Here is a 20,954-nt window from a genome sequence, read left to right as displayed (position 1 = left end):
GGGCATGAGAGCCGTTCGTATTTACATGGCGAGCATCGAAACAGTCGCCAAACTTGGGGGCACGCCAGAGGCCAACCCCTTTGAGCTACAGACCTGCGGAGCACAAGATAAGCTCAGCTAGGTCTGACGATGTTCTCTACCCAATTTGGAGCCGATCGGGCGTAACCCCTAGGAGGAGTTAATTTTAGGCGGGAAAAATCTACACCAAAATGGCCGACTTCCTGTTGGGTTGAGGTCATGAGGTCAAGAGGCTTTTTTGCATATTTGGGTATAATACATATGTGTACCAAATTTTGTGAGCGTAGGACAAAGTTGCAAAATTCCCTATGGGCATTTTTGGAATTTGTAGGGGGCGCTATTCCGCCATTTTGCGTCGACCGTGTGCGACCACTCAAAAATATCGCTTTTCGGATCCGGCCGGACGCCCATGCAAAAGTAGACGCATTTTCGCCTTTGGGAAAGGGGCGAAATTGGGGTTTTAAGGGTGTGGGAATAATAATAATAATAATAAACAGCGCGATTTCAATAGGGCTTTCGCTGGGCGACTGCAGTCGCCGCTCGGGCCCTAATAAAAGTAAAATAACCACCTTAATGTGGATTTTCTACCATTTCTTTTGACTTTCCTGAGAGAATATATGCCAAGGAAGAAAAATAGCCCAAAATCTCAAAATTGATCAGTGCATGAAAAAACAGTTTTTGCCTGTAGTGTCTGACAACATGGTGACATTTTGTACCTATTTTATATTTATGTACGAACTGATTTCCTTTGCCAAATTAGATAAAGCACAGTAATTTGGTTAGAGTGAGCTGCATCCGTGTCCTGTCTCTCGTGTCTATACATAGGCACCCATAACTGCACCCTTAAGTGGTTATGGGTGCCCAAACATAACCATGAGAACCTCAGTCTTGCTGCTTTAGTTACCACGAGAAGGTTGAAGAAATGAAACACGTTGACAATGACTGTTTTGCAGATATGATCACGGGTCACGTTCAGGCCAATGTTGGAACTGAGCAAGCAGTGTGTGGGTTTGAAGTGTTTTAATATGATTCATTTTCCAGTTGTTGAAAATATCACAGTTTGAAATTCACATGTCACTGTCAGTTCAGGATTTATGAAGTTCATTTTATTTGGTGTCTTAATTCCCTCTCTGTGTAATCATTGGAAAAACTGGTCAGGGACGAGTTAGCATGGTGCGGCAGCTGGAGGTGTATATAGGAGGTTAGCCAAACCAAAGGGGAGAAATTTGTTTCCCACTAATTCTAGTTGCCTTATTTTGATGTGATTTGATCTTGGTCGAACAGCTATAGCCTCTGCCCAAGCAAGGTTCAAGGGTCACCTGACTCTGTTTGGATCTGAAAGCATCAGCATCCTCGTGGGCTTCAGGTTCACATAAAAAAAAAACTTCAAACTATAATGTATTGATCTCTATTTCTACATGAATTAAATGCAGAAGATATGAAAAGGCATCTCTGTTTGGCAGAATAATCAAAGGTAACTTAAAGGGATAGTTCAACATTTTGGCAAATTGGCCCATTGCCATAATCGCTATAGTCATAGCAGTAGGTTCGTTACCTTTAATTGTCGGTGTAAGCGATTTTTAGAACGGAGGAGCGGAGCGTCAGGCTGCTCAGGGCTACGCTATGGAGGCTAATGGAATTTCTTGGTTTTCCTCATCAAACTCATCAAATACACAACCCAACAACTCCAAAAGGCTGTGGTGGACAAGTTGTGAGCTGCACAATCACCACGCTATGAGATAATAATGGAACGTTACGAGACGGAGCCGTTTTAGAGGTAAATTCATGCAAAACCGCTGATGCGCGTTGCGTTCAGGGACAGTTTTTCAGCAAGCAGACTCTGTATTTACCCTGTATTTACCTCGAAAACGGCTCCGTTTCGTAACGTTCAATTATTATCTCATAGCGTGGTGATTGTGCAGGTCACAACTTGTCCACGAAAGCGTTTTGGAGTTGTTGGATTGTGTATTTGATGAGTTTGATGAGGAAAACCAAGAAATTCCATTAGCCTCCATAGCGTAGCCCTGAGCAGCCTGACGCTCCGCTCCTCCGTTCTAAAAATAGCTTACACCGACAATTAAAGGTAACGAACCTACTGCTATGACTATAGCGATTATGGCAATGGGCCAATTTGCCAAAATGTTGAACTATCCCTTTAACAATGTTAAGTTATTTTTACTTTTGCTAATAAGTAATTAGAAATGTAATGTAATAATAACATTTCAAATGTGAGTAATGAGTGACTCACTGCATTATCAAGTAACTTATCCAACACTGTAGGCAAAGAAAAAGTCCAAGGCACTTTCAAATGCCTTTAATTAATCTGGCATTGTCACAATGACATGTTTAAAATGACTATGACGCGTTTCTGCATCAAGCCTTCTTTAGGGAATAAAACAGACAATTCAGAAACACCGAGTTCTGTTCATGTACATTTTATTAAGGACCATAGTTCACTGAATGAGTGTGCTGACACTTGATGTATGTGCAAGCGCACGAGACTGACAATTATGTCCAAGTGTGTGTGTGTGTGTGTGTGTGTGTGTGTGTGTGTGTGTGTGTGTGTGTGTGTGTGTGTGTGTGTGTGTGTGTGTGTGTGTGTGTGTGTGTGTGTGTGTGTGTGTGCGCGTTGGCCTATGTCTGTGCATGTAAGAGTGGAAACAATAGGACTGGTTCATAGACGCCACTCCAGGCGGCCCAAGGCCAGAGAGACATCAGGCCGACAACAGCTCACACAGACGACTCCCTGGCTGCACGCCCATTATCTTCCTCCAAACAGTCAACCAGAACTATTCTGTCTTCTCTGACATTTTACAAGAGCTAATGAATAGACTCAGTGGCAAATCGCGAGGCTGTCTGAAAGGCTGTCCGGGGCGTAACACAATTTTGAAAGGACTGTCTACTTACTCACTAACTAGTTGAGGAATGGAAACAGTTTTGGACATTGTGTCTTAGAATCACAAAGATATTGTCATGTTTGATCAAAATCAGAATACTTGAAACTTGATGAACACTTCTTTGCAGATGACAGTCCTTTTTTATTTAAAATTAAAAATCCTAACCTATTCAGGTGTGTTGTTTGTGTGTCAGCCAGTGCTGTAGTTTTTAAATTCTTATTTAAAATATTTTATTACATCCCATAATCAGCTGTATTTTATTTCATTCGAGCCAGGGGATCACCTCTTCACTGCTGCAGTATACAGTGCGCATTGTTACTGTTCTTTTTTTCCCCCACCCAATACTTATTATTTTCAGCTGTTGATGTTCACATAATGGAAGAGAAGAGGTGTTTCACTGAACAGGTCAACTCAAAGTTAGATCATTGTAAACTCTTTATCGTCTCTTCACAGAGTTAAAAGCATTTAAAAAGTGCACACTTTAACTGCATGAGAGGATTTTCGGGAAACTGGAATAAAACACTTGCATGCTCACTCATGTGTCCGTGTGTGCTTTGAAAACTGATTCTGTAGGCTTACGTGTAAAAGCAACTGCAATGATAAAATACCACTGAATTAGCATTAGCCTTTTAGAGAGGTATTCTTTGACGTCTATGACTACTAATACCTTTTTTTGTATGAAAAGGGGAAATTTACTGTTGTCAAATGTTTGGTCGACAGCTGTGGAGAAGCATTTTGATTTTGATTAAATAACTCACTCTGAACTAAAGGACCAGGTTCTCCATCATATTTCTAGGCAGGTGGGTGGATGCCATTAACTTTGCTAGTAATGAACTATAATCTTATGTTAAAATTACTCCAACTCAATCTGAACCTTTAGGAAAATCTCATTTCTGCTTTGCAATGTTAGGTGGAAATGATCCAGAATAACCATGAGCTGCCCCGTGTTTCCCCTGTTGCGTGTGTCAAGATCTGAGAACCTCCCACACAATCCCAGACTGCCTTGCTCTTGATCAAAGGTGCAGTGTGTTATTCCGAAAGCCCTGAAACTATGATAAAGGAGCTCCTGTTACAATTAGTGGGAAGTTGCACCACTAACCGACCCCCGCCCTCATCTTGTACGGGTTTGTCCAAAGATTGTGGACATGAGAGCAATGTTGTTGACTGTCTATTTGACAGGACTGATCGCGCCTCGACCTCAGGCTTTTTTTTTTTTTTTGCCTAAGCCTTGATGACCCTGCGTGTATTTCGCTGAGACATGCTTAGCACGAGCAGAGGTTAGATGCTCGGCTGATATGAGCGTACAAAACGCCACACGCACCCACTGGAGTTTCACTGGCTGTAACCACAGCTGATCACACACACTCTCCTGTCTTAACTTCATCAGCCTGTCGGACTCTTTAAATCAGCAGCTGCAGTTTCAGAACCTCACATCCCATAGGCACGAATGCATGGGAACTTGTCCTTTTTCCCCTGCAGTCCCCCCCTCCCTCCTCCTTGCATCCCCCCATCCACTTCCTGCTATCTTCAGGGCCAATCTAAAGCTGCGCTATTATGAGTCCTGTACTCGGTGTGTTGGCGGCCGATTTAGAACATCAACACCATCAATCAACTGGCCGATGGGGCCAACCAGCTGGCTGAACCGTCCTGTCCCAGTGCCGGACAATTTGTCATCCAACGAGGCCAAGTTGCGTTTATGTAACTACACTCAAACCTTTCGTCTCTTTATCTCCCCTTGCTAAAAACCTCTTTTGATGACTTTTTCGACTACTACTAGCTACTTCCTTGAATCCTCGACTCACAACAGCTTCTTTACCAAAGGCTTTGCAGTTGTTTTCTTTCTGTCCTTCCTTATGAAGATAATTGAACACCTTTGGACGGACGTGGGACATGGCTCACTTTTGTTTTTCTTGAGTGATGATTTGGGTTCTGTTTGCAAGAGTAGCAGCTCGTTTTATTCACTGTTTTGGCAATTACATTGGCTGGAAAAATAAGCTGTGCATTGTGCCATTACAAATGTTTCCCCTTTTGCTTTATGTGTTTCGCTGGGGTGGGTCATTATCCACCAAAAATATGCAGCCAACAAATAAACAAACAAATAAACATGCAATGGAGAAACCATGAGTCATACTTCTATAAAACATTGGATATGGCTATCCTGCTCACATTAACTACGCAAATATTTGATTTTATGTATGCTTCCTGTATACTTGAGCGATAATAATAGAGTTGGACAGACTTTATATGTCCATAAAAGTCATAGACACGCTCGATAAAAAGGAAGGCTTTTCCCAAACGAATAAAACAGAGGCAAAATGTATCTTTCAAATACATATCATCACATTATGCAAAAAAAAACAAAACACAGACGCTGCAAGTTTTTATTTATTTAAACGACTTTTCATTATTTTGCATAATGTAACCGGAAACCTGAATTACTGCAGCTATGGATATAACAAATGTCTTTTATAAATTCCCTTTAACAATGATGTCATGGATTCCTTGTCACCCCATAGCTCATAACACACACATACACACACACACACACACACACACACACACGCATACACGCACTTCCCTTCTTAATTGCTCAGTGGTCACTGCTTTGCTTTATTTCTTCATGGCCCTCACTCCCCAGCCCAGCTGAGAGGCCCCTGGGGGCACTGTGGGGGCCTTAGAGTTGTCCAAACACCCCAAATGAAGGTCTGGGGAAGTTCCTTGCTCTTTTGTCTCTGTCGTCTCTGCCAGGGGAACAAGTGCAGCACAGTGCGCAGACTTTGGAGTGTGTCTGCCGGGGTCACGACGTGGCTGCTCGGCGTTCCCCTCGCAGTCACGCTACCATTTCTCCTCTTAGCGCCCCCACTGCCCTGGACGGCCAGACAGCGGGCCCCAGCTGCACAACTGGCTGCCCTTTACCAGTTCAATCAGCCAAGGTCACCGACAATCAACCAGTGATGATGCACATCTGTGTGTGTGTGTGTCTGTGTGTGTGTGCAAGCAGGAAGGTACTGAGCAGCATGCCTTCTCTGAATTCTTTAAATAAAACATCCATGTATCCCCCCTCCCCTTTTACCCTCCCTCTGGTCATGTCGCCGCAGTTCGGGCATGAGCTGTGTTAAATTCAGATGATCAACTTTCAAGTGTGTGCGAGGGATTAACAAGAGTCTGCAGCAAATCGCAGTCGACACTTCCAAAGATTTTGGAGCGAAAATGATTTCTGCTAAACAGAACCATACCCCGAAATACTGGGCGCCTTTTTACACGGTCGCACGCAACTTTATTTGCCTGTAAATAATTTTCCAACATCCCATTCAAGAATTGGAGCGTTTGATTTCGGTTTTATGAGAGCATGTTTTACAAATGCTACACGGGCCAAGAGAAACTGTACCTGGCAGTCACACTGAAAAAGGCTTTCCTCACCTTCTCTCAGTATTAATGAGCCCAGAAACAGCTCGTATTCAAAGCCAAAATAGATTACACACAGTGTGGGGCAGCTGCCAGACTTATTGCATGACAAACATTAATGCAAATACTGCTGCAAAGATACTGGAGCGAATTGCGACTCATTAAACAGAGACTGCTTATAGCAATTAATGTTTAAAAATATTTCTGTCAATATGATTGATTGAAAATGCAAGAGGGAAATTTATGGCAACATTACAAAACATTTCTGGCATTGTGAGCGATCTGATATTTTGGCATTTAATCATGCACTTCCAGTTGCAACTTGTGTGGCGTCCTTTGGATACCTAGAAGAAGAATGTGTTTAGGGGCATGGGGGAGCGATTGGGGTGAAATTATAACAAGCATGAATTGGACCCTTGGCTTTGGCCTTTCTTTGAAAAAGTCTTAATGACAAATCACCACTTTCCCTTTCACCTCCTAGTGTTTCATCTGGGCTCTACGCAGGGCGCTCTGCTCCGATACTGCAGCACCACATCATTGGCTGAGCCGCTTAAGCCTCGCCCATGGCCATATTCTCAGGAAAACATTTTTGGTTTTATGCCTGCCTGGACTTTAGTGCTAAACTGACTTTTTACTGTTACCGCTGGCTGTTACAGCAATTTGAAAATGCAGACTGGCAAAGCGTGTGGGAACTGTGGTGTTTTGTTGTGGTGGGAAGACACAATCTGGCTTAAATGTTAAATCATACGTGTCTGAAACAGTTTGTCTGGTCTAAATTCAGTCTATGTGACTAAGTCTGTGACTATGCATGTGGGATATACTGTGGCCTTACTCTACGCTTGATTTAAGATGGGTTTTTTTTGTCTTTTCCACCCCTTAATCTTGTGAAATTGATAATGAACACGCACACACACATACTCATACACATACACACACAACTGTGAATTTTGGTGAAAAAAATAATTGAAGGAGAAGAAACAATTAAGAAACAGTAATGAGGGAAGGGGGGAATGGCGGGAAGGGGTTCAATGCCTAGTGTTGCATTATCTTTCTCCCTGTTTCATCATTAACTTTCTCAGTACAAAAATAGCACCTGTGAAGGGAATCTAATATGATACCAATGGGATGAATTTACGGACTGAATATCTTGTGGACAAAGCTGAATTGTTATCTTACAAATAATGAATGAAAACCAGTTGACGTTTGCCTAGTTGTTTAGATTAAGTGCTCATAATTACATCTCTTTACCTGACCAGGCTGAACAAACACACGACCCTTGACTTCAGTGCAGAAGAGAGGATTGTGTCTCATTCACAACATGAAACCACAGTTGGACCCCAAGATTCGACTGATGGCTGAGGGATACCAAAACTAAATCCAAGTCCAGGTGACCACCGGCGGTCCCTGTCTGCAGCCTTGTCTTGAGGGTCTAACTACTTAATAAGTGGCTGTCCCAGGTTTCCTGGACATAGTCCAGACCCATGGAGGCCCCCTTCGAACGGACGCCCAAAAGCATAAGGAGAGCTTCATTTATCAATCAGACCAATCACAGACTTTTCCGGGGCTAGGGACAGCCACATGTTGGGGATTAGGTGCAGGGAATTCAGTACAACTAAATTGTGCAGAGTAAGTCAGCTAGAGATTATAGCAAATCAACAATGAAAAGAGTTGGATTATGTTACAGTTGCAGCTGGATCAATGGGCTGTTGGCATCACCTGTCAGTGTAAATTCAAAACACTCAAGTAAAACTATGTGACTTTTGCTTAAAGAGACCCAGAGGAGTTTGCTTTTGGTTATAAAAGAGTCTCATATTAATGTGGATGAATCTCCGTTACCCACACTTGTTAATGGGTCAATTTTCGATAAATATATAGTTTTGTCTTTATAGTTATTTTGTTATTATTATTTAGTGGTCGGCTCGCCCAACATTTCCTAGTTTCAGTTTTGCGGACGCTGCCAAGCGGGTCATGGGAATAACACCGCCGAATCGCTTATGGTCGGAACTACGACAGTATCTGATCGTCTTCCAACCTCCGACTTTCATTCTTGATGAATGAAAACATTCTTGGCAAATGTTTTCACTTTCGTCCGTCTTGCGCCGGTCCAAGAATTTCACTGTGCGCGCAGAGGCTCATGGGAAATGTAGTGTGAAAACACTTCACTTTCCAAAACTCCTTGTAGTCCCTTTAACAGAGGCCACAAATAAAAATTGCAGCTTATACTACATGCAAATACTATTCAGTATTTGGCTATAGGGTTCTTTGTTAACAGCACGGCGGAAGGAGCAACGTAAGCTACTGGTCATACCAGAGCAAGTGAGGATGTTAGAGCAAAACCCTTCAGTGTATTAAAAATGAGCAATAGTACATTTTATTGCTGAATCCAACAGCCTAGTAAAAGGAGAAAAATGAAATTGCTTCCAGCATTATGCTTGTATGCAGACTGATGTGTTCGCATTAATTCCCAACTTGCAGATGGACGTACACCATGCATGATTCCCACGCCACATCCACAGCATCCCAACTCAGCCGCCTGAGTAATGTGACATCACTGCACTACAAATAAGGTTCCTCTGAAAGCTGGGAGTAGATAATTATTGTTACCCAGCCTGCACACGAGCAGCGAGATGTGCAATTGATTTAGAGGCTGGCGGAGAAGAGGTGAGCCGTCACCGTCACCTCTGGCATGTTGTGTCACTCCCGCTCATTTCCATCTCTGCACACAGATGACAGATGAGGCTCTGACAGGTGTCAGAGAAGAGCAGAGCAGGTCCTGTCACTCATTCACTGAACCCCCCACTGTGTGGGACACGCACACTTTGACATACCATGACTATAACTGGCGAGAGAAAGAGAGAGAGAGAGGTGTGTCCGTTTCTGTGTGAGATATATAGAAATAGAAAATGACTGGGGAGAAGGAGAGGGAGAAAAATTGGAGAAAAGAAGGACGTGGGTGATAAGATATGGATGCAACAAACAATATATAATGAGGGAGTGTAGATGTGTGTGTGTGGTTTTTCTTTTTGGCACACGAGTAGAGAACTAAAGACTTTTAAAAGCAAAAGAAAAAGAAAAGGTTAGACATCCAGGTATAGCCAGCATCTCTCCCTGGACATGTGACATGTGTCATCTCTCACAAAGCCCCTTTTGTGCCGCTGATCTTGGGACATGTCACGGCACAATAGATGCACTTTAGGCTTAAATCAGCAAAGCTCAATAAGCAGATGTAGAGAGAACATGTATCATTTTATCATATATATAGCCTATATATAGCTTCCTAAACTGCACCATTATTATTTTTCAAACAAAGAATGATTAATGAACAAAAAAATGTGTGAGCGGAATTATGAGACGTCATGGAGCACTGTGATTTCAACACACACCAGAGTGTAATATTTTATATCCGTGGATTTCCTCGCTTAAATCATCTGCAATTCATTTGCAGCAGTCAATGGAAATATGTTTCAATTCACCATGCACCATTGGCAAAGAAATTAACTATGATTTTACACAGAGGACAGCTTAAGCTAATGACTTAGTGTCAGCATGAGGATAGACTTTGCAGATAATGGGTACTTCCAATAAGAGTGCTTTTCACAGAGGGGGTTATCACCTATGGTAAGAGTGTGTGAGTGCTTTTCACGTGCAGTATAGGTCCATGGCATTGGACCATGGACACAGAGGTAGCGCACTATTAGCACACTTTACTGGAAATAAATTAGCATGTAATTTTATGATTTTATTAAATGATATTTTGGGGGTCTAAAAGTACACCTGCTGTAATTGTGATTGAAAGTGTTTTGAGCAGTGCGACTATCATGCATTTATGCAAAGAAATTAAAAACCCAATGCCGTTGACGTGGCTTGTAAGTGGAATTCATGACGCATCATTGTTGGTTACAAAATTCAGCCGTCTAGGGAAGGAAACGTTATGAATATTGTGAGTAATATTCTGTTTATTCCAGTCGTATAGACAGTCTAGATCCACCAATAGAGGTGTCATTGTTCCTCAACTCTAGATTTCAACTAGGGGCTCAGGCAGAATGGAGCTAGACCCCCCATATTTCATTTCTCCCTCGCTGAGAGCATTTATCAGCAGTGTCCTGATAAAAACAAAATATGCAACTTAAGCCCGAGCAGGGCTAAGCCGCCGAGGTGGACAGGATTACCTGGAGGCTAGCCGGGACAGGCATCAGATTGTACTGTCATAAAGGGCCATTAGCCTCTTGGCAAACTGTACCTCAAGCCCAAGATGACAGAGCTTTTCAAGACGGACAGGGAGGAAAATATGAAACTTAAATTCGTCATGACAGACATCTCAGTGAAAGAGACCGGCAGGAGAAAAAAAAAGCAGAGAGCTGTAAAGCAAAACAAACAGAGAGAGATCCTTTCTTTCCTCTTTTTGAAATGAATTTCATGCCTACAGGATGTAAAGTTTCTGCATGAAATGATCGATATCTGCTGCTCTCGATACTGGACATAATGATTCAAATGAAAACAGAGACAGGGTTTCCACACAACACACAATAGAGCAGACTTACTGAATGGCTGGGATTAAATTTAATACAGGATCTTGACAGACATATCCTGGAAGCATATCACTCTCTCTGCTGATTTCCTAGGAGCAGAGCTTACATGTTTTTTCTTGGATTTGCCTCATTAATTGGATGGTTAAGTCCCCTTAATCCACGATGATCACTCTCTTGTGTGTCTTATGGCATTTTCTTTAAGCTCATGTATCTTGTTACCTTGCTGCCCTAATACTTCACAGCTCTGAGGACGAAATTAAACTCAAACCAAAGTTTCTAAGGGATGAACATTTTTCATCCGTTTTGAGTGGCACCATATGGAGGCCCCATTGACAAAATATAATAACGCCATGATAATAATGTCAGCTGCCTTCCTTGGTCTCTGACATGTGTGAGAGGAGGTGTTGTCCCTTATCTCAGGGAGGCGATCTGGATTGTTTGGTGACACACTCACACACTTCTCTCTTTTCTCTCAAATCCCCACCCATTTACATCCATCTACTTTTCACTGCGCACCGCCTGAAGGCCATATCATGAGCCACGGCCTGTTTTAGGGGGGTTGGAGGGAGGGGGGGGGGGTTTAGAGACTGTCAGACTGGCTGGGCAGGCTTCGGCTGGAGTCGTCCTCTGTGTCCCCTGTCTGCCTCCGTCCGTGCACTTACAGCGGCTGCCAACCTGTCCCTTTTTCCCAGAGGGCTTTGTGAAAGGACAGAAATGTGATGCGGGCTGCTCAGACACAAGTTGCTGTGGAGTCTGTCTCCTGTGCGTTATAGCCATGTTGTATTTGCCGTCTATGAGCCCCCCCTGCCCCCGCCACCTCCTCCCCCCTATTTTCCCCCGAGTAGGAAGACTCCAGGCGCCAGACGCGGTGTAACTGCAGTCTCAGGTATGCTGGGTGGACACTGCAGCCACTTCCCAGGGCTTTACCTGCACCTGAGGCTGAGTGATGCGGGCGGCGACAGTCCATCATTCATAAACCAATTTCTCAAGACGTGAATGAAATTGCCTCTCCTCCATGCCATTACAGCTTATAGCATAATTAAGTTTGATGAAGGCCAACACTTGAATGTTATAGTCTCTTTAACCCTTTAATGATATTCTCTATCGTTTGCTAGAGTATATTTAAAGTTGTCACATCTTGTTGAATAATTGGTTGTCACTTAACCTGATCATCACTAGCACCCTGTTGAAGTGTGTTCAGCCATAGAATCCATGCTTTTCATCTGGTTTCCTTCACAGAGCGCTCTAAGTGCTTGGGTCCAGACATCTTCTTCTGTTTTTTAATAACATGCTCAACCAATTGGTAGGTATGTTCCATCATAGCTAACAACCAATAGAATCTGATTATAAACTCTTTGTAGTTTGATAAATGTTATTCTACTGAACCATCACCATCAAAAGCTGGGGGAAATGGAGGAGATTTAAAATCTCCTCCATTTCCCCCACCTGTTATTTATTTTCAATTCAACGTCTCTGCACTGATGGAACTGTTCTTACAGTAGAAATCACATCACAAGTTCGTCCCAACACAAATATGTCACACACACAGACTGGCTCCATCCATAGGGTTGAAATCTGGAGACTGAGGGAGTTCTGGTTGAGTTCTCTTCTTCTCCTGTTGTGTCTACTGCAGTGTAGCCTATTGATATTATAGGCTGACCTCCTGACCAACCAGTTTATCTTCTCTTGTTGTTGTTCTCTTGTGTGTCTCGTCTCTCTACCGCTTTCCCTTCCTGAGATATTCCTCAAAGGGCCAACTCAACGTGTGGCTGAAAATGTTCTTTCTGACGGTCACTATACTTCCTGCATTGAAATCATCTTAATTATACCTTTTGTTTAGATTAACATTCACAGCTTGATTTATGTCCACTGCTGCAGAAAGCTGGTAAATTAACAAACTGTTTTATATTAAATGTTAAAGATCTCCCAGTTTTTAATGACCTAAACTTTCTTTTTGTCTCTCTTCTCATCTTTTTTCCTCTTGGTGTTCATACCATTTAGACTTAGTGCTTAAATATCAATACAAGTTACCACTTGTATTGATATTTAAGCACTTTAAGTCTACTTTAAGTCTTCTGCTTTATGTTAAAGCAGAAGTAAGCGGAATGTTTGTGTTAATATAAGTCTTAAATAGTTATATCTAGTTCCGACGGCAATCACTTACATAGAGTGTTTGGTCTGAAACACGGGTCTGTCAGTCACTCTGCTCTGCTGTAAGCCGAGGAGAAAACTTTCCTTGTATCCTACAACCTTTATCCAATGAGGAGAGAGAACGGCATAAAGCGTAAAAAAATGCCACAGTAGTATAGGCACTAATACCAAAAACGAGATAGTTCACAATGTCTGGATAAGTCAGTGGAGGGAGTAAATCTGGGTCTTGAATCCAGTCCCCACTCTCTGTTTACGTTTGCGTTCCTCCAAAGATGACGCCGACGTCGCACAATGCAAAGCGGCGTGAGTGACGTCAGCTTCACATTCTCTATACTTCCCACCAAGAGCCAGCAGTTGGTGATGGTGGTGAGGAAAACTGCCTCAGCCAATAAGGTAGTCTGTGTGTTGTCGGGTGACAGAAAACATGTCAACTCTTCCTTCATCCTTTACAGCTAATGAAATGAGTATTTCCAGTCTTCTTGATAGGTTGATTTTATTCTAATGTGTGTCCAGGATCTTCTTCATTATTTAAATCCCACGTCTTTCTAACTGGAATGATGCAGTTCACACAGTGACATTTACTTCCTGCACCCGCTCTCCCTGTCTCGTTCCCCTTCCCTGCGAATGTTGTGGCATTGTCATGTGTAAAGGCTTAGGATGATTACAAAATAATTTGAAAATAGAATAAGTACGCACAGCCTAAGTTGAGGTTTGCTCCATCTGTCAACATATGACAGCTGCAGAGCAATTTTCATTGTGGTACAAGTGGTTTTGTGGTAAATGTGCGCTCTCATTTATCTAAAATGCATCCTAAGCTGTGGCTAACGCTTCATTATTGGAGCAGGCCACATGGGTTACAATGTGCATTTGTTCCTAAATGAAAAATCTTTGCCGAAATTTGACTGACTGAGTGCATATGTTTTGAGGAAACAGAGGACTGCACAAGGCTTTTGTGGTGGTGTGGGAGAGAGAGTGTGTCTGGGGAAGAGAGTGGGAAACATACAGGGAGAAAACAGAGAGGATGAGAGAAAGACCGTTCTGTTTTCCAAAATATTTGCAAGTGTTTTCTACGTGTTGCTCCACCTTTTCAATGTCAAACCACTGAAAACTAACCATGCTGAAAACAAGGAAACAAACAGATGCTTCACATTAGCCTTAACAAAAGTAGATCTATGCTCCACTATACTGATGAAAGTCTGGCCTGCACACATGTTTTTATCTATGAGCTACAACTGCCATAAAAATACTAAAACTTTGCACAAGGCTAGAGACCCTATAAGGGGATATTAATCAATTACATTCAGTTCACATCAAATTAAAAGTATCATTGTTTTAAGCTTTTTCTCCTCACACCTTTAATTATGGTGCCACACTGTTAGATATTAACATACCGGCGGTATTCACATTAACATGTGTTATTGTCACATGGATAGCTAAACTACATCTGATAGGCTCACAGCCATCACAAGAAACATTTGAAATGAGTATAAGACTGACTGATACTTAGTTAATAATAAAGATGTTAATCGGCAGTGGCTCAGGTGGTAGAGCGAGTCGTCCAATGATCAGAGGGTTGGCGGTTTGAATCCCGCTCTGTCCCGGTTGCTGCCGTAGTGTCCTTGGGCAAGACACCTTACCCACCTTGCTCCTGATGGGTCGTGGTTTGCGCCTTGCATGGCAGCTTCCGCCATCAGTGTGTGAATGTGTGTGTGAATGGGTGAATGTGATGTACTGTAAAGCGCTTTGGGTATCGTTTCAGGTATAGTAAAAGCGCTATATAAATACAAGACCATTTGAATTCTTTTGTCCATGAAATTTGAGAATAATATTTTGTAATGTTGAGCAAATGGTAAATTAGAGATTTTAATATATTTTGAACAATTGATTCACAAATTCATTAAAATCGACTCTATAATAATGTAATGAGTTGATTTCGAGGCAAATGCGTAGCCTGAACTACATTCCAGACACATTCAAAAGCACAAGTAGAGTACTTGCTTCATGTGTCCTATAGCTACATGATAATTTAGCGTAGCGAATTTTGCAGGTCACAACTTCTCCACAACAGTAGGCCTATGGAGTTGTTGGATTGTGTAGCGGTAGCCTATAGCTATTTGATAAGCTTGATGAAGGACAGGGGACCAGTAGCCTACCGTTCACCTTGTGTTCACTGAGCAGCTAGCATCTCTGCCCCGCGGATCTCAAAACAACATGCACCAATAATTAAAGGTAATGAACCTACTGCTATGACTATAGGGATCATGGCAATAGACAAATTTGCCAAAATGTTGAACTATCCCTTTAAAAGTTTCAGTAGGCTAGCCTATTTTATGTGTTTGGATTTATTTCCAAACACAGCCTATTTTATGTGCAGATCAGCTCCTGTAGATGAGGTGAATGTATGTTTTTCTCTGATTTTGAGTGTGTAATGCATTTTAATATATATAGCCTACTGCCTATGATTTTAAAGGGATAGTTCACCCTAGAATGATATTTCGCTCATTATCTACTCACCCTCATGTTGACTAAGGGCTGGAAGAAGTTTCGGAGCCCACCGTCCCTTCTCTGAGTTACAGGGGGTCTTAGCGTAGCAGTGCATTTCAATGCCATGGTAGCAAAGGGACACCAGAGCTCTTTGTAAAAAAAACACACACAAAAAAACATCCAAATACCTCCATGATGCTCGTATGTAATGTCCGTCTTGTGCTGAAGCCCCAAATTGCGGAATTGTCCCGAAAAAAATTAAATAAGTCCACATTCCAAGCATGTTTGTAGCATTAGCTCCCAGTGTTGTTGTCCGGTCTTCCGCTGCCAGCGCGCATGCGCAATGTTCGCACTGAGACTCGAGTCGGTCTCAGTGCTCTCATGTGCTCTTGCGCATGCGCGCTGGCAGCGGAAGACCGGACAACAACACTGGGAGCTAATTCTACTGTGACGGTGGTGGTCCTGTCACTATGCCTCCAATTGATCATGTGCCCTGGCTACTTGGCCAAGGGGATGTCCCTTTGGGTGACTGGCAAGCGCGCATGACTCTTACCCGGGAGGTGTGGGTTCAATCCCCGCCCGGGCCCTCTTCACCTTGCCACACTACAAACATGCTTGGAATGTGGACTTATTTAATTTTTTTCGGGACAATTCCGCAATTTGGGGCTTCAGCACAAGACGGACATTACATACGAGCATCATGGAGGTATTTGGATGTTTTTTTGTGTGTGTTTTTTTTACAAAGAGCTCTGGTGTCCCTTTGCTACCATGGCATTGAAATGCACTGCTACGCTAAGACCCCCTGTAACTCAGAGAAGGGACGGTGGGCTCCGAAACTTCTTCCAGCCCTTAGTCAACATGAGGGTGAGTAGATAATGAGCGAAATATCATTCTAGGGTGAACTATCCCTTTAATGTAGGCTAGCTAAGAAGACGCAGTGAGTTGACTTGAATTGAGAAACGCCATCCAGGGAAACCCGCCTCACTTTCCCCTGGTTGTGATCAGGGCGATTAATATATACACACTGTGTATAACATAGGCTAATGAAACTTTTGAAGAGGGAACTCAGAACTGTATTAGTGTAGTTTGGTTTTATCTAATTTGTGAATCAGTTGTTCAAATTTAGGAATATAAAACTATTAAAACCATAATTTACCATTTGCTCAGCATTACAAAATATTATTCTCAGATTTCATGGACAAAATAATTTCATCTTTAAATAAACATCTTACACTTATTTGATAGAGACACATCTCTCTCTCTATGGCACTGGTTGTGTGACCATACAGTCTATGGTTGTGACGCGGTGACTGCTGCGTCGTCCTGCGCATTTAACGCAGTCTCTACCTGCATGAAGCGCCTCGACGTCCTGCGGTTCATTCAGAAACAACAGCGGCAGCAACAACACAGCGACAGCAAAGCGAACATGTCGGACAAGAAACAGACCGTGGACCTGGGTCTACTGGAGGAGGACGATGAGTTTGAAGAATTCCCAGCCGAGGGTAAATAATAATAATAAACACATTATTTAAAGCCACGTTGCTCTTATTTTCAGCAACACGTCGGTAGCTGTAAACGCGTTTCTCTGCGCTGGGCCCCGCAGCAGTGACTCAGCGGGCCAGGCCGCGTTAGCATTAGCATTAGCGTGCTAAGCTGCTAGTGACACGCCACAGGTAGCTGATTTAGGTGGCTAAACTGGTTGACTCGTGGAGCTTATAGAGATTTAATGTGATAGCAGTGCTGTGTTTACATTTAATAATTATTTTAAGCATGTCCACTGCGTGTGCACGTTAGTTAGTTGTGCTAACGTTTGCTATGGCTATTAGCCTGCCAGTGATGTAGCATTAAGCCAACAAGCTAAGCCGCTGACGGCGCATCTTATCAATATAAATAAAGACTTCCACTCCTATTGTGTTTGAGGTTTACCTGATTTATTTGAATGTTTCAGACAGGGCTTATACATGTGGATTTGTGTGCTTAGTGCATAATGTTGTCATTTTCTTGGTTCCACTGTGTAATCGCCAGACTGGACGGGGCTGGATGAAGACGAGGATGCTCATGTTTGGGAGGACAACTGGGACGATGACAACGTAGAAGACGATTTCTCAAATCAGCTGAGGTAAATACAAAATACCAGAGTCAGCAGTGTGTAGCTACAACCCCTCTATCCTGACAGTGTATCCAGTACACAGTTGGTCTGGATTATAACTGTTTAATCACTGTCATTCTTCGTTGTGAGATGCTTTTGTTATGTAATTCACACTGGCCAAATTACTTTACATATAAAACACTGCTCTTTGATACACATAATGATGCACACCAATTGTGGTTGTATTACCATTTTCCAGTAACTGTACACCGTATCTTAGTCCATATTTTACAGTTTGTGATGATTATTTGTTTGTGCAATCTCCACTGTTGTCTGTACTGATGGGACATGTTTGGATTTATTTCACTTAAGTTTGTCTTTAAATTTGTTATCAACACAGAGGTGTGTAGTAGTACATACTCTACTAATCAAAAACGTTGCAAACATTTTGAGACTCTATATTTATATAACTGCAGTTCATGTTGAATCACTTTCCCTCTTGTTTGGAGAAGATTACACAAGCAAACCAGATATAATTTGGATCTTTATTTGGCAATCCTGAGTTGCTGGGATATTAAGATGAAGAGATCCATTTCATTTTTCTACTATAAATACTGAGCAACAGCCAACACGTCAGCAGCTACAGTAATGATGACTATTTTTCAGACTGTAAGGTGACAATTTCTCCAATATTATTATTATTATTATTTAGTAGTTGTATCTATAAGACCTTAAAATGTACTCCAAATGCAATTGAGAATGGAATTATCAGTACAAAGCATATGATCTTTTTAAAGATACATGTATAGGAGGATGTTCTCTGATATTCAACTTGAAATGTAGAACATGGGAGCATGGACCCTATACGGCATCTTTAAAAGATATATTATACTAACCAATACTCAATTAGGCTTCCTTTTGTTTATTGGATCCTTCTTTCTTTGTAACACGTTGTTAAAAACACACTGAAAACATAAAAATTGACTGAGTAAGACCAATAGCGTCCAAAATGTGTTTTTATTTTATTTTAAATCAAACTTATCATCATAGCATATTTTCTGCATTACAGGCTTACTCTTACACTTATTGAATAATCAATAACTTCATAGATAAGTGGCTGTTTTGTTTTTATTTGAGTACACTTTAGATAGTAATATGCTATTGTTTTATTTGGGTCAATTATGACAGCTATGCTATTAAGCTGTTTCTTAAAGATATCATTATTGTTAAAGGGCACAGCTGCCATATATGTAATCATCAAATCCATAGCTGCACGCATTATGCAATATTTATATATTTTTTCACTCCCATCTCTTAATGGTTCTCACAATCAATAGAGGGTACTTATGCCTCAGCCACCCACCTGTAATCATCTCTGCTGACTTGATCTTTCTATTTTCCTTTTCCTCCCTGCAGAGCAGAGCTGGAAAAACATGGTTACAAAATGGAGACATCGTAGCGGCTCACAAGGCCTTTTCGGTATGCGATGTCATTGGATATGGACATTAATATTTGACCATTACTGGTTGACCACACCCCACCGGAAGAGATTTGAGGATCTTCATTTGTTTCTTTTTTTGTAAGAAATGTTGTTAAAAGTAAAGTGTTTGGAGAAAATAGTTCCTTTGCGTGTTTTTACTGACCAACTACACTGCAAATGTTAAAGTAATGACATTTGCAGATAAATCCTCTTGTTTATGAACCACATAAGTGTTGAAGTCTTTTGTTCGTAGCCCACCACAATAATGCTGAATCATCTACAGTGTCACTGTTCATATAATCTGAAACAAGAACATATTTGTTCTTTAGTAAGCATTGCTGAAAGAAGTCATTAATTGCCTTCATACCTGCACATCATGCAGCATAGCCACTGATGAAACAAAACAGATATTTAAACAGTCATTACCAGAGACTGAACCCTCATCATTCTGTTTCACCACGTTCTTACACTGCTCTTATTCTTTGACACATAGACTTAATCCAAAACATTGAAGTTGGAAGATGACAGGCAGGTGTTCCAAGTCAACACGACCTTCCTGTGTTTGGTAGCTTGTTATCCGGCTCTGACACATTGTGCATGAATTTTGCGTGATATCACAATAATATCCAGGGATATTAGTGATCATTCTGTTGCAGCCATACTTGTGTATGGCTCTGTTTATAGAGATGTCTGAGACAAAGAAAATGCACCTAAGCTAAGGCAGACTGGAAATACACACAATGCAAACAAGTATGTGTAAGTGTTTGTGATGCATGCTACGCACATACAGAGGCAGTTCCTCTGCACTGTGCTGTATAACATCCCCCTTCCCTCTCAGCCCCACAGCGCTGGGCCGAGTCCCTGAAGGAGAGATTATCCACTGCCGTGTTTGTCAGAGGCAGGGAGGGGGTCTCAGCATGGGGTCTCCCAGCCTGCCTTGCCTGGGCCTGCCCCTACTGCCAGCCAGGCCCTTCTCTTCCGCTTGGCACAGCGGGGACTCTGGTACTGAACCAGAGGCCAATTTATCCCTGCCACACTCCCTCGGCAAAATGATTTCTCTCAGTGTTTTGTCGACTCTCAGTCCCAGGGTCCTAATGAGGTGAAATGGATGCTAGTAAGACCGAGGCTACAAGAGCAGTTTTCAGCCTGAAAACAACATCTATCTTTTGCCTGCACAAGTGGAAACTTAACCCAAATGCATTCACTCAAGTACAGTATTTTCATACAATTTTTGTACTAGAGTATTTCCATGTTGTGCAGCTTCTAATCATCTTTGGAGAAAATCTTAATGGACCATTGGATTATATGGACTGAAACCCTCTAATGGACTATAGTTACCCAGTTTATGTAGTTATATAGCCTACTGTATACGAAACACTTGAAGCTATTATACTACTGTCGTGGAAATAGACTATGTTACCACTTATTACAAGGAGAATACCAGTCAGTAAATTTCCACCACACTACAGGTGAGCATATTCTGAAGATATTTCTGTACATAATGGAGTCATATAAATACTATTTTCCTAAAACATACTATTGTTTTTGCAAGAGTAGATTTATACATTAACACCAGTATAAATCCCTTATACAATATTTCAAGTTATTCCTTTAATGTCTTGCTTCAGAAGAGTAAAACCCAAGTATATATGAAGTGATTAGATGATGTTTCTATCATCATAATAAATACTATAACCTATTAGAAAAATTGAATGCGTCAGAGCTTTCATCTAAGTATTTATAAACTGATGATTTTTATATTTAAAATATTTTTCTACCACTGTGGGTTGCCAATCTTTCTAGCTTTTGTACTTCCCCCATTACCAGCACTCCTTTCTGTTTTGCATCCGCTTTATATTTGGAAACAGTCGTCCTGCACTTCAGCGTTTCGCTCAGATTTT

General features: G+C 41.8%; 1 protein-coding gene across 1 annotated transcript; it reads left to right on the top strand.

The window, feature by feature from the left end:
- Positions 1 to 16,818: 16,818 nt before the first annotated feature.
- On the top strand, positions 16,819 to 19,192 carry sem1 (SEM1 26S proteasome subunit). The gene is made up of 3 exons (XM_083981798.1): positions 16,819 to 16,986; positions 17,510 to 17,603; positions 18,990 to 19,192. The coding sequence occupies exons 1-3, from the start codon at positions 16,836 to 16,838 to the stop codon at positions 19,030 to 19,032; spliced, it is 288 nt and encodes a 95-aa protein (XP_083837924.1). The 5' UTR covers positions 16,819 to 16,835; the 3' UTR covers positions 19,033 to 19,192.
- Positions 19,193 to 20,954: the final 1,762 nt, after the last annotated feature.

Source organism: Trachurus trachurus, assembly GCF_905171665.1.
Source record: "Trachurus trachurus genome assembly, chromosome: 11".
Lineage (NCBI taxonomy): Eukaryota > Metazoa > Chordata > Actinopteri > Carangiformes > Carangidae > Trachurus > Trachurus trachurus.
Note: the sequence above shows the minus strand (reverse complement) of the source record. Positions and strands in the feature narration are given on the sequence as shown.

Bases quoted from the DNA above. Each gene is read 5' to 3' on its own strand.
- sem1 (XM_083981798.1), top strand. From the start codon at position 16,836: ATGAAGCGCCTCGACGTCCTGCGGTTCATTCAGAAACAACAGCGGCAG. The intron at 16,987-17,509 runs GTAAATAATAAT...TGTAATCGCCAG, and splicing joins TGAAGAATTCCCAGCCGAGG to ACTGGACGGGGCTGGATGAA. The intron at 17,604-18,989 runs GTAAATACAAAA...TCCTCCCTGCAG, and splicing joins GATTTCTCAAATCAGCTGAG to AGCAGAGCTGGAAAAACATG.